This window comes from Aythya marila (assembly GCF_965140915.1).
Source record: "Aythya marila genome assembly, chromosome: 4".
NCBI lineage: Eukaryota > Metazoa > Chordata > Aves > Anseriformes > Anatidae > Aythya > Aythya marila.
The window spans coordinates 49,187,160-49,201,578 of record NC_139045.1 but is presented as its reverse complement, the minus strand read 5'-3'; the positions used below and the strand labels follow the sequence as shown (position 1 = coordinate 49,201,578).

Sequence of the window (14,419 nt, the reverse complement as noted above, 5' to 3'; positions counted from 1 at the left end):
TGCTGAGCTTGCAGCTTTATTTTGATTCTAACACTAGGCTGGAATGGATGGAACATACACAGCTTCTGCAAAAAGACAGCTAGGTGACATGAGTTACTGCAAGAGAAAGAAGGGGACTGTGGGCTGTCAGTCCCACGCTCTACCATCCAGACAAAACAAAGAATGGCTGCAATGATGTCTTTTACCTGATATGTTTTTTTTGTTTGTTTGTTTGTTTTTTTAAATAAACAAGGTTGTATATGTTATTTAAAAATATTTCAGTCTTTGCAAAGGAGGATAGTTGTTTTATTTATTTATTTATTTATTTTATTAGCATAGATAAGAACTTGGTAATAAAGTTGTGCATGTTTCTCCCCCGCATGTCCCAAATGTTCACTGACTACAAAGCTATAAGGCATGGTCTGAGTCTTCTTATTGAATCAGAAATTATGTACTGCTGTCAGAAATCACATGGAAGGTTGGGTTGTTGGTTTGTTTGCAACATTTAGACAAAGGCAGTTAATCTATCCCAAAGAAATACCTGTTTTTTGTTGAATTCTACATGATACATTTCACTTACTTAAGGCTGACTCTAACTTAATTATAAGTTACCTTGTGAGGACTTCCCTTTTGCTAAAATTCCAGAAAATGGTTCCTGCAACACAACTGCAGGAGAAACTGCTCAGGGAGGAAAGCGTTGAGCTTTTCCTTAATTTTGCAAAGATTACCTCTATTAGGTTCTTTGAAAAACTCCTCCTTTGTACAGTACATCTCCAAAGGTTACTAGGATAGAGTTCAAAATACCACTAGCTCTTAATTTCCCGAGAGAAATCCAAGTGTGATACAAAAGGCTATGTCAATATTGCTGTGGCCACCAACAGGATGCCATAAAAAACGCAGTAGTGGGAGAAACAGAGAGGAGATGATGTCTGTGAGCAAAAGAAATCTCACTCTCATGTGCATGGAATTTGCTACTGTGTTTACATCGGCTTAGTAAATTACACAAGCTTTACACTCACATAGTAATAAACAGTCTTCTCTGCATTTGATGTGACATATTACCTTCAAGATGTGTCTTCAGGCAGATAGTAATTATCATCATCATCCTACTCAGTGCTAAAATTTGTATAATCTTTAAATTTCATATAGATATAAAACCATCACCCAATTTGGATTGTTTATGTACTTGCCCTTTAATGTTTAGCCTTTTGTTTCTAGAATTGCTCCTAGATAAAACTATAAAGGTTAACTGTGTAAGTTCCCATTCCTTTTTCATTTTAACAATAAAGAACAGCTTTTTAACAGGACATCCTACAAACTTCATAAAAAAAAAATACAACCTAGAGAATTCAATGGGAATTTTATAAAAATATAACATTTTTACTCAAGTAAAAAAAAAAAAAAATAGTTGACATAGTACTTACTTGCAGAAGTAATCTCTCAAAGGCTAGGAAGTTGTCCCACTTGGAAATCTGGGGGTGTTTCAAAGTCTGGACTGTGGCCAGCACAAGCTGTAGAAGACCACAATGGTTCTCCAAAGCTTTGAGATTATTTTTGAAAAGCTGGATGTATGAGCTGAGTTGTTCTGGGGTGACTCTACCTGTGGACAGGAAAACAAGACACAGCATTTAGTGGTAGCAAATACTGTAAAGCCTCATGTGAACCTAGATTTTTAAGCAGTAGAGAATCAGTTATAGAGAACTTTAGAGGCTTTCTCCATTATGGGCCACATCCTGGGCTCGTTGCATTCACTGGGAGCTTTAGATGGCAGAAATAGGTCAGAATGCTTCATACACAAATTGTGGCTTATCAGATGCAGTAAATGAATCCTGATTTCACCCATTATCTGAAGAGAAATTCCTGTACCCCTACATTGGCCTGTGAATCTCTCCTTAATAAAAGCACATAAGGGGTGTCATTCAGGCCACAGAAACACTACAGGATCAGCAGTTACTCCATCTAACATTAAAATATCATCTGAGCTGTTCAATTTGTATTTTAGAAGAGACATTTCACCTGTTCCAGGGAGAAGGGGACACTTATGCCCCTGTGAGCTCAGGCTCAAAGAGAAAAGTCTGTAACGTTTCATCTAACCTAGGAAAATCATGGTAGGTAATCACACACCATCAACACACAAGGAAAAACAGTGTCAAAACACCATCCTAATAGCAAGTCTAGACCACAGTCCAGGCCAGGGCTGTTTCCTGGTTTCTGGCAGCCTCCGCCAGTAACAAGTCATCTTCCTCAAGTAAACCAGAGCTAAAGAGCAGGGACACATGAGACGGAGTGACGAGAATCCTTAAACAGAACAAGCTTCGGTGCCAGGAAGGCACTAGGCTGAACTGATGCTAGGTGTTTCATGCCTTACACCACTCTGATCATTTTATTTGGTATTTTTCCATAAAGGAAAAATCTCGTAAGAAGAAACACATTTACTGTGTTTCTTCTGTGCATTTGGTTATTTCATCAGTTTACAAACATCTCCATCTGCCACCATCCTTTCAGAATCATGTAAGTGGGGAATGAATGACTCCAGCAGCGAACTGATGCTGAAAGCACTTTCTCTTAGCTTCAGTGATACCACAGGCAGCCTTTGGAGGAGCATTTAGATTAGGGAAAGCTGCTAAATAAAACAAAAACACACAAGGTCTTTATGTGAATTTTAACGGAGAGCATCAAACCGAAAAGTCAGCAAATTAACACACAAATCAAGCTGACACCGCTCAGTAGGCCCGAGAGCTGACAAAAGGCTTCTACGGTTAGTCCGCATAGGCTAAAATAGCAACCACTGCCATGTGTGTTTTTAGACTAAACACTGGAGCTTTCAGTCTTGTTTTATTTCTTTTAAAGCTGTGTCAGGCAGATTTACATGGTGATTTGAAAATGTCAGCCCATGAGGCCTTGCAGCATACCTTTGATAATGACTGCATTATTACCTTTAGCATTCATGATATATAGCAGCATATTCAAAAACTGATAACTTGCTTCAATTGAGAAAACATGAAGTTGCCTCATACACAACAGTGAAAATGTTTCAAGACTGCTGATTTCAATTTTTCAAAATAATTTTGGGTGTTTTGTTCCATGTTGTTCCTTGCGAAAGTGAATCCAGATGCATCGCTGGATCAGCCTAGGATCAGCTCAGCACCATTTTAGATAAACACTGAAATACTTTCCCACCCTCGGAGTACCACCAAGAGAAGGTCCAACACATGTAAATGTAAGTGAAATCCTGACCTTAGTAAGTCATTAACAAAGCTTGCTGGCATCGAAGAGTCCAGCATCTCATTTGTAATATTTACAATATCCATGGAACTGCTCAGATCCAGGGTTCAAAAGCTCCAGCCAATTTCTACACAGAAATCTCCCTGGACAGCTGTTTGATGCATATAACTATTCCAGTAGATGAGGAAAGGAATTTAAGAAAGTCATTGGTGGTACTCAGCAAATAAATTACTTCTTCTGAGGCCTAAATCCTCACCATCTTCCCTGCTGCTTGCTCACAGGGGGAGATTTCAGCACAAAGCCAAAACCAGACTAAATTTAATCTAATCCCACGCCAACCAGCCCCTCTGCTGCTTCAAGTCCTTTTGTCTTGCTATGTAGTACACAACTCCTACGAAATCAAAAGGAGACGGATGACAACTACATCTTCATGTACCAACTCTTCCTTTGTTCTCCTAAAGCAAATCCAGAGATTCAGAGGCAGGAGATGGCAACTACAGGCAGAAGGGACTGCAGCAAGGCTGCCTTGTCTTGCTCCCGCCTCCCCTTCATGCTCCGTTGTGGTCATACTCCGCGACCCTACACCTACACAGAGTCCAAATCTCTGCGTGGGCACAGGGGTCTGACTCATGAGGACCGTGTTACGCTGTAGTTGGTCATCTTTTAATTCCAAATTGTGGGAAGAAAGAGAAGTATGACCTCAACCTTCCCTACGGGATTTAAAAGTACTGATAACCTTTCTTGCACAAACACCAAGATTCCATACTGCCTAAGAAGTAACCTTTACCATTAAAATAGCGTAGGGAATGAAACTGGATGTTACAGGAGGAAGGAAGTCTGGATGTCACAGAAACACGATGGACTAGGCACCAGCCTCACTACTGAAGAGCCAGTTCTCACCAGGAAACACTGCAAGTGAGCGTGCTGAGGCAGCTCTGCACATTAGAGATCTGATAAACTGAGGATAAAAAAGAGAGGTAACAGGGATAGAATAGAATCTAATTGTGTCACTTGGGAAAGGATGGCAAAAACAATTCTATCAGGGTATTATAGTAATTTCTGTAATTACAGTATTACCAGGGTTGCACATCACTACATACAGGGATTTCTGGGATAATGTTGAATTCACGAAAACTGTCTCAATCAGGAACATGAAATTCCAAGATACAGAAAAAAAAAAAAACAAAAAAAAAAAACAAAGGCAAATGAAAGTGGTCACCCAAACACTACTGGGTGCAAAAATCAGATTTTCTCTATAAATAGTCACTGGGACTGTTTTAGATTTACCCATGAAGATCAGCGGGGCTTGTATATGAAGAAACCATTTAAAGAAGAAAAAATCTAGGAAGTTATCATGGTATAGTTTTAACTGAGTTTAAACCAAATTAATTCAAATTAAAACAATGAAAGAAACAAAGGAAATCCTATAAGATTAGATTTAGGCACTAGGAAACACAGGGAAAGAAGCCAGGCTTGTTTAGAGCTTGTAAAGGAAATTTGATAAACCATGAAAGTTATACAGATAGATGAAAGAAGAAAGGGAATGAATGTTTGTTGTCTGTTGGAAGTATGCAATGATCAAGACATGACCCAGGAAATAAGTCAACTATTCTGCCCTGGGTTTCACGCCACAGTGCAGTGGGAAATGACCAATGACGATGAGGTCATTTCAGCAAGGTTACCATATTAGAACTAATAAAAAGCAGTTTAAATCAGGTAAAGCAAAGCAAGTTCTGAAACAAGTTGCACATAAAACAAATAGCCAGTGGTAAGACTCCTACTAAACCTACCACATCAAGTAGATCAGAAAACAAAAATATTTATATTTAAGAAATGGTGAAAAATAGCTACCTTACTAGTCTGATGACAGCAGTATGAAAAACTTCAGGACAAACATTCAAAAAAAAAAAACAAAACCACATTACATTCTAGAGGAAAATAGGATAAAGTACATTTATCAAAGAATACCATGTCAAACTGATATGTAACCTGTTTTCTAGACAGAACAAATTAATTACAACTCACATAGATTTAGCTTAGTATTAACTAAAAAACATATTTAACATAGGAAATAAACATACTTAACAGTGGAAAGATTAGGATTAGAAGTATTGTAATATACCTAAGAAACTTCCAGAAGTAGATGGCAAGGTAACAGGCATACAAAAAGAAAAGATTTTAACTGGAGCTTGGTAAAACCATACTGTGTGGGCACAAGTGTACACATAGTGCAGATTTGGGTACCAAACAGTGCCAAATCTGGTGCTGTCACAAGGCTGTGAAACATTACTAACACAGAGAAAAACAGAAGGGACAGCTGGATTACTTTTAGCATTGGAAAAACATACATGGGATGAAAATCTTAACAGTTTCATGGGATAAAATCTAACAGTTCAAAGTACAAGATTATGCATTTTGAGGCTAGGAGTTGTAGTCTGCTGTAAATTGGAAGTAAAAACCTGAGATGACACAAGAGATTAATAATGTCTAGGCTTCCTCGTTGAAAAAAAAAAAGTATGAAAAATGGTTACATTAAGAGTCAACTCTGGTAATAAAATCAATGGGTACAAATAATGCATGAATATATTTGCACGAGACATTAAGAAACATATTGCTGAATCAATCGATCTTCCAGAGCTGGAGACAAGAGTGGAGGCAAACAAATTTAGCTTTTTCTAAGGCAGGGCTTGACAGGTGTATAACGAGCAGCTGCATAAATGCTCGTAAGACTGAGTTCAGTACAAATGGTCCCCTTCAAACCTTCACTCCTAAGGTAGTTGATTTGCAAACATACAGGGACATGCAGACATTGAATTCCACCTCCAACTTGCAAGATTTAGGGCAGATCCCAAAAGAACTACAGAGCAGTTTGCCAAGTTTTTAAATTACAGAAGTGGTACCCTATATTAAGAAAAAAATAACAGTCAACACAATTTATATTTTTTGTTAATTATGAAGGTAGCAACAGTGAAAACTAACATATGCAATGGTTATACCACATAGAAAATGCACAGTTAATACCACACGCACAAATGATGATGTGTAGTAGGGAAGTAGCAGTTCTACTACTAGCACAGCTGATCGTTTAAGTTGGACATACTGAGGCAGAAATTACCAGCAATTTACCATATTAAAGATCTGTCAGAAGTCTGTTTTTCAGTAGTAAAAGGAGCCTGAGTGGGAGAGACAGACTTTCACCTCAAAAGTTAAACCAAATGTTAACCAGAAAAACTGCATATGTAGACATCAAGACACAACTCGACACTATGATGTTTTTCCACCTTAAATTAATGCTGCAGCATATGTAGTATAATGCAGGCATCACTTCAAACAATAATTATTTTTCAAGATAGATTTACTAGTAAATTTTTAAAATTCAGAATCCCAAAGTATTTTTTTTAACATAAAGATTTATGCATGAATGAGGTGTCTAAAGAGCAAAGGTCAGAAATATCAACGCGCTGTTCCAAACATACAGCCCTTATTTCTTCATCTAACACTTAGTTAATTATCTCCACAGGGACAAGAAAACAAGTAAAGAGGAAAGTACATTTTGTGACCAATTGAATAAATAAGTGGATGCTTTTCCAAGACTCCAGGAACCGCCAAATACGCATAGCTTTAAACTTAGTTCAATTTCATGCGAGAACGCTGTTCGAGCTTCACTGGCTGGAGCACTACTGCCGAGGTCCATTTTTCACTTGACAGAGCCCCGAATAAGAAATTATCTTGGAACGCATACATTCACAGACTAGACTTTTTAAAGGCTGAAAAATTCCAAATAAATTGTTTTCTTTATCTGTAATTTTAAGAATATAGATCTGTCCTTCCTGGTAGCTTGCCCCTGTTCATATCCAATGCCGGATACTTCTGAGGAATGCAGAAAGATCTCAGAATCCATGAGGCCAATTGGGCAACAGTGCTGCCAAGGGAGCTGGATATTTTGCAAACTGAGAGCAATTTAGTAGGACAGATGACGCCCCTCATGGCTCCACATTGGTGTAATTTCCAGATGTTATTCTTATTAACACAACATGTTTTTTTTACTTCTTCATGAATTTCAATATCACTCTTTAACAGCAAATACCATGAAAATAATTTAGGTCTTTGGTTAGTTAATTTCAAAAGTCACCCAGTCCTTGAATTGCTAATAAAGAAGAGAAGAGCACCACCTACTCCCTCCTTCTTTGGAGAGACAAAGATAGGCCATGATGGGATACGGTCTGGCTGACTTCTCCAAAGGAAGGCTCCGGACCCGAAGAACACTAAAACCTTAGAGCAGGCCGAAAGCAGATGTGACAGGCTTATTTCTAATAGCATATGCTCATCTCCCACAAACACAAACCCTTCTGCTCTGGTTGATGGTCACCTGTTGCCTTCTTTCTTTCACAACTGCAGGAGCAGCAGAGTGAAGGTCCTTCAGGGAGGCAAGGCCTCCTGCCTGTCACACATCTGAAGTCATGTAAAGCCAGGGCGTTTGAGGACATAGAAGCAGAAAGTGAATTCCTGGATGGGGAAGAAAGGGTTGGAGTGGGAAGTTGCAGTGTGGATTTGTGAGGCCAGAGTGTATGGGAATATGAGGTGAGGGTGCCTGGGTCATAAACTGAAGATCTCATATTCTTCACGTCACTAAGCTGAAGGAGGCATGGGACCAGAAACCCACTTCACCCCTCACATACACACACACACAGCACTGTGGTAGTGGAAGCTGCTGCCATCACTGTCACTGTTGACAGGAAACAACCATCAGTTCTGACACTGTTTTCAAAAATTTTACATAAAACAAAAAGCAATCAGTTAATTGGGAGAAATATAACTAAAGCACTCTAATAATAACCGTGTTCAGTTCTCAATACCTAAATGCAGACGCCTGGGTATGGGCCCACGTTACGTTTTACGATTCCTAGATTATCTAGGGTTTCCAGTTTCCCAGCACATTCAGAATGACTGGACAAACACGACTGACAACTTGGGTGTCTTGAAATGAATTAAGAATTTTGCATTTTAGTCATTCATAGTTTAAATGCACAGCAATTTGAACCCATTATTACTTTTTTTTTTTTTTTTTTAAACATACTCTACCATTCAGTATCCTCTTCTGACTTAGCACACTATAAACAAAACATAACCATTTCTATCTGCTGACTACAGTATTTCCCAGTTGCCCTCCTAAGCACCAAAACAAATCTCAGAACTGTATGAATAAGTAGGTAAAACGTTCCAGAATTAAGCATCTTAGGGGTAGCTGCCTATATTAAACTTTCAAGTGCTGGCATAACACTCAGTTAAGTACTGGCATTCCAGATTTTCTCAAAGCCATTTCTTAATCTTGACTAAGTATTCGTCATGGTCATACTGCATTACCTTATTCTTCACCTTTTCCACCATGTTTAGTAACACAAAGCCCTCGGCCAAGTGCCAGCCAGAAGGTCACCAGCCATGAAAAACAGTAATCCTTGAAAACAGTAGTTCACTGCAACCATAAAGTGACTTGAAATCTGGAAATTTGGCTGAATCATCTGGACGCTTTCAACTTCTCACTGAAATTAAATGACTTATTTGTCTTAAAATACTATGCCCAAAGGATTTCAGGTGGCTTGTACGCGTCCTCATTTAGCACTAAGACATATGCTTTTAGACACTGAGAACTTCATCGTGTTTTTGGCTCGCTGTTCCAGTGAGAGGGAGGTCGTTGTTCTTCTTTGGTACGTTATTCACAGGACTGATTATTTCTCTGATGATCTCTGGAAGATTTCTGCAGCTGAGAATACTATAACAATCACTTTGGGCAGTAAGCAAATAAATATGCATGGAAAACAAGATGATGTATGAGTATGTACATATGTAATTCGCCATGTCTCTTGTGTAACTAGTCATCCTTTGTGAGACTGAATCATAAGGCTAAATTATGCTGGAAAAAAAACACTCAGCAAACCACCCAGTTTTACTATATTGCCATGTTCCACTTCAAGTCAGACACTTAAAAGAACTGCAGGCACACCAGTACACGCTGTATTTTTGGTTTAAATCCTTCAGCATGGGCTGTTCTCAGTGGTGCTTTGCTCGTATAGCTCTACATAGTTTTCAGCTATTTTCTTCAAGTTTGCCCCCCAGGAAACTCCCTTTTTGACTAGACAGCTCCATTCTTAGCATAAATTCTCAAGTCCTTTCTGCCATCTCAAAAGATGCATGAGACAAAGTACTTAGTGCTGATATCCACAACTGCCACAGAGCTCCATCAAAATGCAGGTGCCACATGGCTTTGCTGCATGCCAAGCACATGCTGGAACTGGCATCTCCCAATCCTATATCCAGGATTGATTTTGCTGATGAAGAACACAGTCATTATAGCATTATAGCTGACACACCCTATTAAATTAAGATATCATGGAACACACGTACAGCGAGCTGTATCTTATTTCCAACCAGTCTGTTTTCCCACAGATATAAATACCAGCAATTAGAATAAATTTCTATTTCTTGGACTGAAAGAGTGTTTTGGGTTCTCGTACAGGTTCAAAGAGTCCTATAGGACCTCCTCCTGTTTAACAATTTCTTGATCATCACAAACATATGGTCTACAAGTACGTGGATTTTTTTAAACTGTAAATACTATCGTGTAGATGATGAAATTTAAACCCATAATTTCCAAAGCATTTGGTAACATACTTAACTATTAGTTCAGCAATATTTTTTCAGATACACAAAGCATCTTATCCACTGTGCAGTAAGTTTTAATTTAAAGCAAAAAACTTACCACAAAGTTTTTGTCACATTAACATTTCCTAACTTGTTGCGTTCTTCATTTATGTTTGAGTCAAATAGTAAAGCTTAATTCCTCTTTTCTGTTATCACAGAAATCACAGTTATTTTCAATGTTTTCTAAGTAATTTAGAGATTGTATAACCATTAACGTCACAGTTCTATTGCATTTGATATAGCTGTCTGAACAAATGTAAACATCTTGTTCTTTTTGCTGCCTATCTAGATAATTCTTTTCAAGACTAAGAAAATATAATAGAAGCCAAAAAAAAAAAAAAAAGCTTAGTGAATAAAAGAAATCTCAGGTGTTCACCTAAACAAAACTTTTGAATAAATCTTAGCAGAGAACAGAAGATCGCAATTCAATTGCTTCTTTTCAAGAAATGGCATCATTAATCAGTACCTTATAAGTGTTGTGTTTTATCTGCACCTTTATATATACACATAGAATAAATACATACATATATATCAGTTTGTTTCTAGCTGTATATGTACTAATTAGTAATGGCAATCAAAAACTGAAAGAAGCCATTCAACCTTCCCTAAGCAATTTGGTTTGTTTGATGTAAAAGTTGGTTAGACTAATGTTAGAAACGCTGTTGCTCACTACAGATTCCAGACAATTAAGAAGTACTGTAGTTTTATCTATTTAAAAGTTAATTCACTTAAAAGGATTAACACTTGTTTCTAATTCAAAGACCCGTAACTCACAGCTTATGCAACTACAATTAAACTTACTCTCCCACATTCTTTTCTATTTTAAAACTCAAATGTTAATTAGATCAATGAACAATCTAAATTATTCTCAAAGGCAATCATGTGATCTCACAGCAATATCTCAAAATATATATTTAAAAAGTGATCTTAAGAAGTTACATAATGAGCCGTGGTCATAAAGTTCTTAAAATCAGTCATTTAAAAACCTTTGATGAGAGTTGTTGTAGAATGTGGCTGTATTATGAATGGAGTTTCACATTTGTGATAATCCATTAAACATGCCGAAAATAAACTGGACACATTTACAAGTAAATGCTATCTACGCTCATAAGCTTTTTAATACACAAAGTCATTTCCTTACAATTTAAAGATATATAGCCTAAAAAATAAATAACGATGTGCATTTATGTTAAAACCCTGTTTCAAAACTTCACGGATGTTTATCTGTACATTAATGTTTACTCCTGTTGTGCACATCATGTAAATGCTCTAGAGAAAGACCACATTGAAGTCCCTTTTCACAGTACTTTCATTAAGACAAAAAGACTTCGCACTGAGGTTTATATAAGCCTTGCAGTATTACATTAACAAAGAATATAAATAATGAAATACTATATTTGCAGAACTGTTGCAAGAGCAACACAGTTCTGTTTTCTTTTAAATTTTTAATAATTATCTTCAACTCTAATCACAACCAGACATGAAAGGAGACCTGGCTACAAGTCAAATGCAAGTGTTTCGGTTTACTGTCTGTACCAAAGATTTTAATTTAAATTTTAAAATAAACTTTATCCAACAATTCCAGACACATAGAAAGACCACTGTCACCACATTCCCTTCATAAAAAGTAACACTAGGGTTAGCCAAATAGTTCTCCATCCATGTGCCAACTGTAATTTAATCAAAGATAACATACTACCAGCATATTTCTGTTTCACATCACTGCACAGGGTTTTGTGCTTCACTTCCATCTGCTAACTGTTTCATAGCAAAGCAAATGAGGTATAAGGCACAAATATGACACTCTTTACAATTTTATTAGGGCATGACCTGTTACCCATTTTACACCACAAGAGACTATACAGCATACAGTAGGTTATTCATTAAACCAAGACAAGACTACAGTAAGGGACAAAAACACCCTTACTGAAACTTCATAAACAAACTTAACCTAGGAACTGTTTTTTTCTTAAATAATATTAAGTCACAGAATAAAATATGAAGTATACAACAAGAGCTTAGGGTAAAATAGGATAGTTGATACTTCAGAGTCAGCTCGAACATTTTCATTTAACTTCAAATAAATGTGGTAACTATCAATATTACTCTTTTCTTTTTCCTTTTAAGATAAATTCACTTAACACAGTAGTCACTAAACAAAACACAAAACAAACAAACAAACAAAAAATCGCCACTTTCAACTAAACACCACAACACTCAGAACAACTCCTAATTGTCTAAAGAAGAGCAAAAAGCCACCTACCACCACCTGCAAGGAATACCTTAAAATATTGAGAGGCTAATTTTGCCTTCACATAAACTTACTTCAGTAAAAGGAAGCATATGATCCTTTACGATGCTTTTATTTTTTTTCTTCTGAATATTATTCCAAGTAATTTCAATGCTGAACTAAAACATCTCTGCCAACCTGTTTTGGTTAAGATTTACTTCATTTTTTAAATGAAAGTCTTCACATTATCTGTCTCAGTCTCCTCTAAATTAGAAATGCGTCCTTTAGCCAGGGGGCAGGATTTAAAAACTCCAGGGACCACTTCCAAAACCATTTCCATAAGGTGTAACTGTTGTATTTGGAGAACCCAGCAGGGTTCCACATTCCCCATTTGTTTTGTATCAACAATGAAGATGACAATAAGGTATTTTAGGTACTCTTCCAGATAGGATGTGTAAATGCCATAGATGTTCTATCATTTTTTTCCTCTTCTCTCCTCAGTAAGACGTAGTTTAATGTTGAAAAAACCCTGCACTCTATGGATCAAACCAATCCTCTGACATTAAGGATGCACCAAAAAATGCACAAGCAACAGATAGATGAGAAGCTGTGTTTTCCCCAAATCATACAGGAACATAACCTCCTGAAAGACTAGTTAAAGGAAGGAAGTCAGAAAGGTGAGAGACAGAAAGAAAGAAACTGGCAAGTTGTTAAAGAAAAAAGAACCATCTCAATTGTCTAAGCAGCTCTGAGATCAACAGAGCTGGGTAAGAACCTCCACCTACCTACAGCCCCATTTATTGCTTTAGATTTTTCTTCTTCATGAAATATAATGAGCTGCTCCATCCTCAGTATTACTTCACTTTTACATTCATTGGTATTAAGGAGTCACAGTCTGTGTCTCAACATGGCAATATAGTTCTTTGATTCTCAAGCTCTTGAACAAATAAATGCAAACAACAGCAAGCTTTGGTAACCGAGTGTTAGATAGCCTCTCATTTTTACTTATTTCCAGTGTTTGAGCACAAGTAAAAAAGGAGGATTAAAATGTTATTTACTAGCACAATATTTCAACATTTGGGACACAAGTTTTCAGTTCTCGTCTCATCTGTAGAAACAGTAGCACTCACTAAGAACATACATCATGGATGCTTACGGACACTAAATAAGCCTTCTGCTGCATTCAGGGTACTGTTCTGCACTGATCATAAAGACCGTTCTTTTCAGCCTTTATTTCATTTTTCTTTTTTGTTTGTTTGTTTGTTTGTTGTTGTTGTTGTTGTTTTTTCCATTTGGGATAGCCCAGCAGCAGATCAGCGATGTAAATCCCAGTGAAGTTCATGACGAATGAGTCTGCCAAGCTGAATGTGAATCGGCAGTACACCCTTGATCCCATGGAAGCAAACCATGTCCTTGGTGACATCAGCACAAATGTAGCCAACAGCCAGAAGGAACATCACACCTTGCATAATTCCAGTTATTCTAAAGAATGCTTATTTTCTCCTTTTAGCAATAGCATCCTTGACAGGACAAAGCAATTCTGTGAATTGGAAGGTGAGACTGAAAGAAGGAACTTGTACATTATTTTCCTAAATGCAGCATCCAGCTTTGAAAGAAGCGTAACGTTTAGTGCAGATAGTGCTCCCCAGCTGGTGATGCTTCTAAGCAGCAGTACACACCAATGCAGAGTCACTTATTGATGAAAAACAATCTGCTTTGTTTCTGAGCATCTCTACATCTCAGCTATTTGGTCATGTCCTCAAAAACAGAACTGCCTTGGCAGGAATATCTTCATCCTTTTTGTCACATCTAACGAGTTACAGAGATGACTTGAAAAGTTTAGTTACTTAAAACAAACAAACAAACAAAAACTTGCACATCTGGGACTTGGCACAACATCTTTGCTCTACACTGGCAAAACCAGATGACTATCAGAAGACGGGATCTACTTAGCAAGGTGAACACTGATCACTCAGTGGGGTTGAAACTGTGAGCTTCACCCTAGTGCAACAGTGCAAGGTGGAACAGCCATAACATCAACTTCTTTCAACAGGTCTTTACGTGGTGGAGTCTATTCAGAAAGGCTGTTTCATCAAGAGTTACCAGGGACAGATTAACCCCCACTGTACTCAAAGGGTGGTTGTCCCCTGGGAATGGAAAGGCCTACAGGGAAGCCCCCCCAAACAGATCTAAAACTTTCAGAAACACTTCAAACTCTTCAAAAAACATTTAGCACTCTAAGAAGCAAAAAGCCTTCCTGCCTGCAGGGGTGAATGATGCAACAAA

At 37.5% G+C, this 14,419-nt stretch overlaps 1 protein-coding gene across 2 annotated transcripts in view; it reads right to left on the bottom strand.

Moving 5' to 3' along the window:
- The window catches only part of SCFD2 (sec1 family domain containing 2), a 189,874-nt gene that overhangs the window by 134,981 nt on the left and 40,474 nt on the right, over window positions 1-14,419 (bottom strand). For both annotated transcript variants that reach the window (XR_014317468.1, XM_082760155.1), the window contains exon 4: window positions 1,404-1,579. Coding sequence is in view for 1 of the 2 variants with exons in the window: in XM_082760155.1 (XP_082616281.1) it covers window positions 1,404-1,579 (176 nt within the window). In the remaining variant the exon portion in view is untranslated. The remainder of the gene's footprint in view (window positions 1-1,403; window positions 1,580-14,419) is intronic.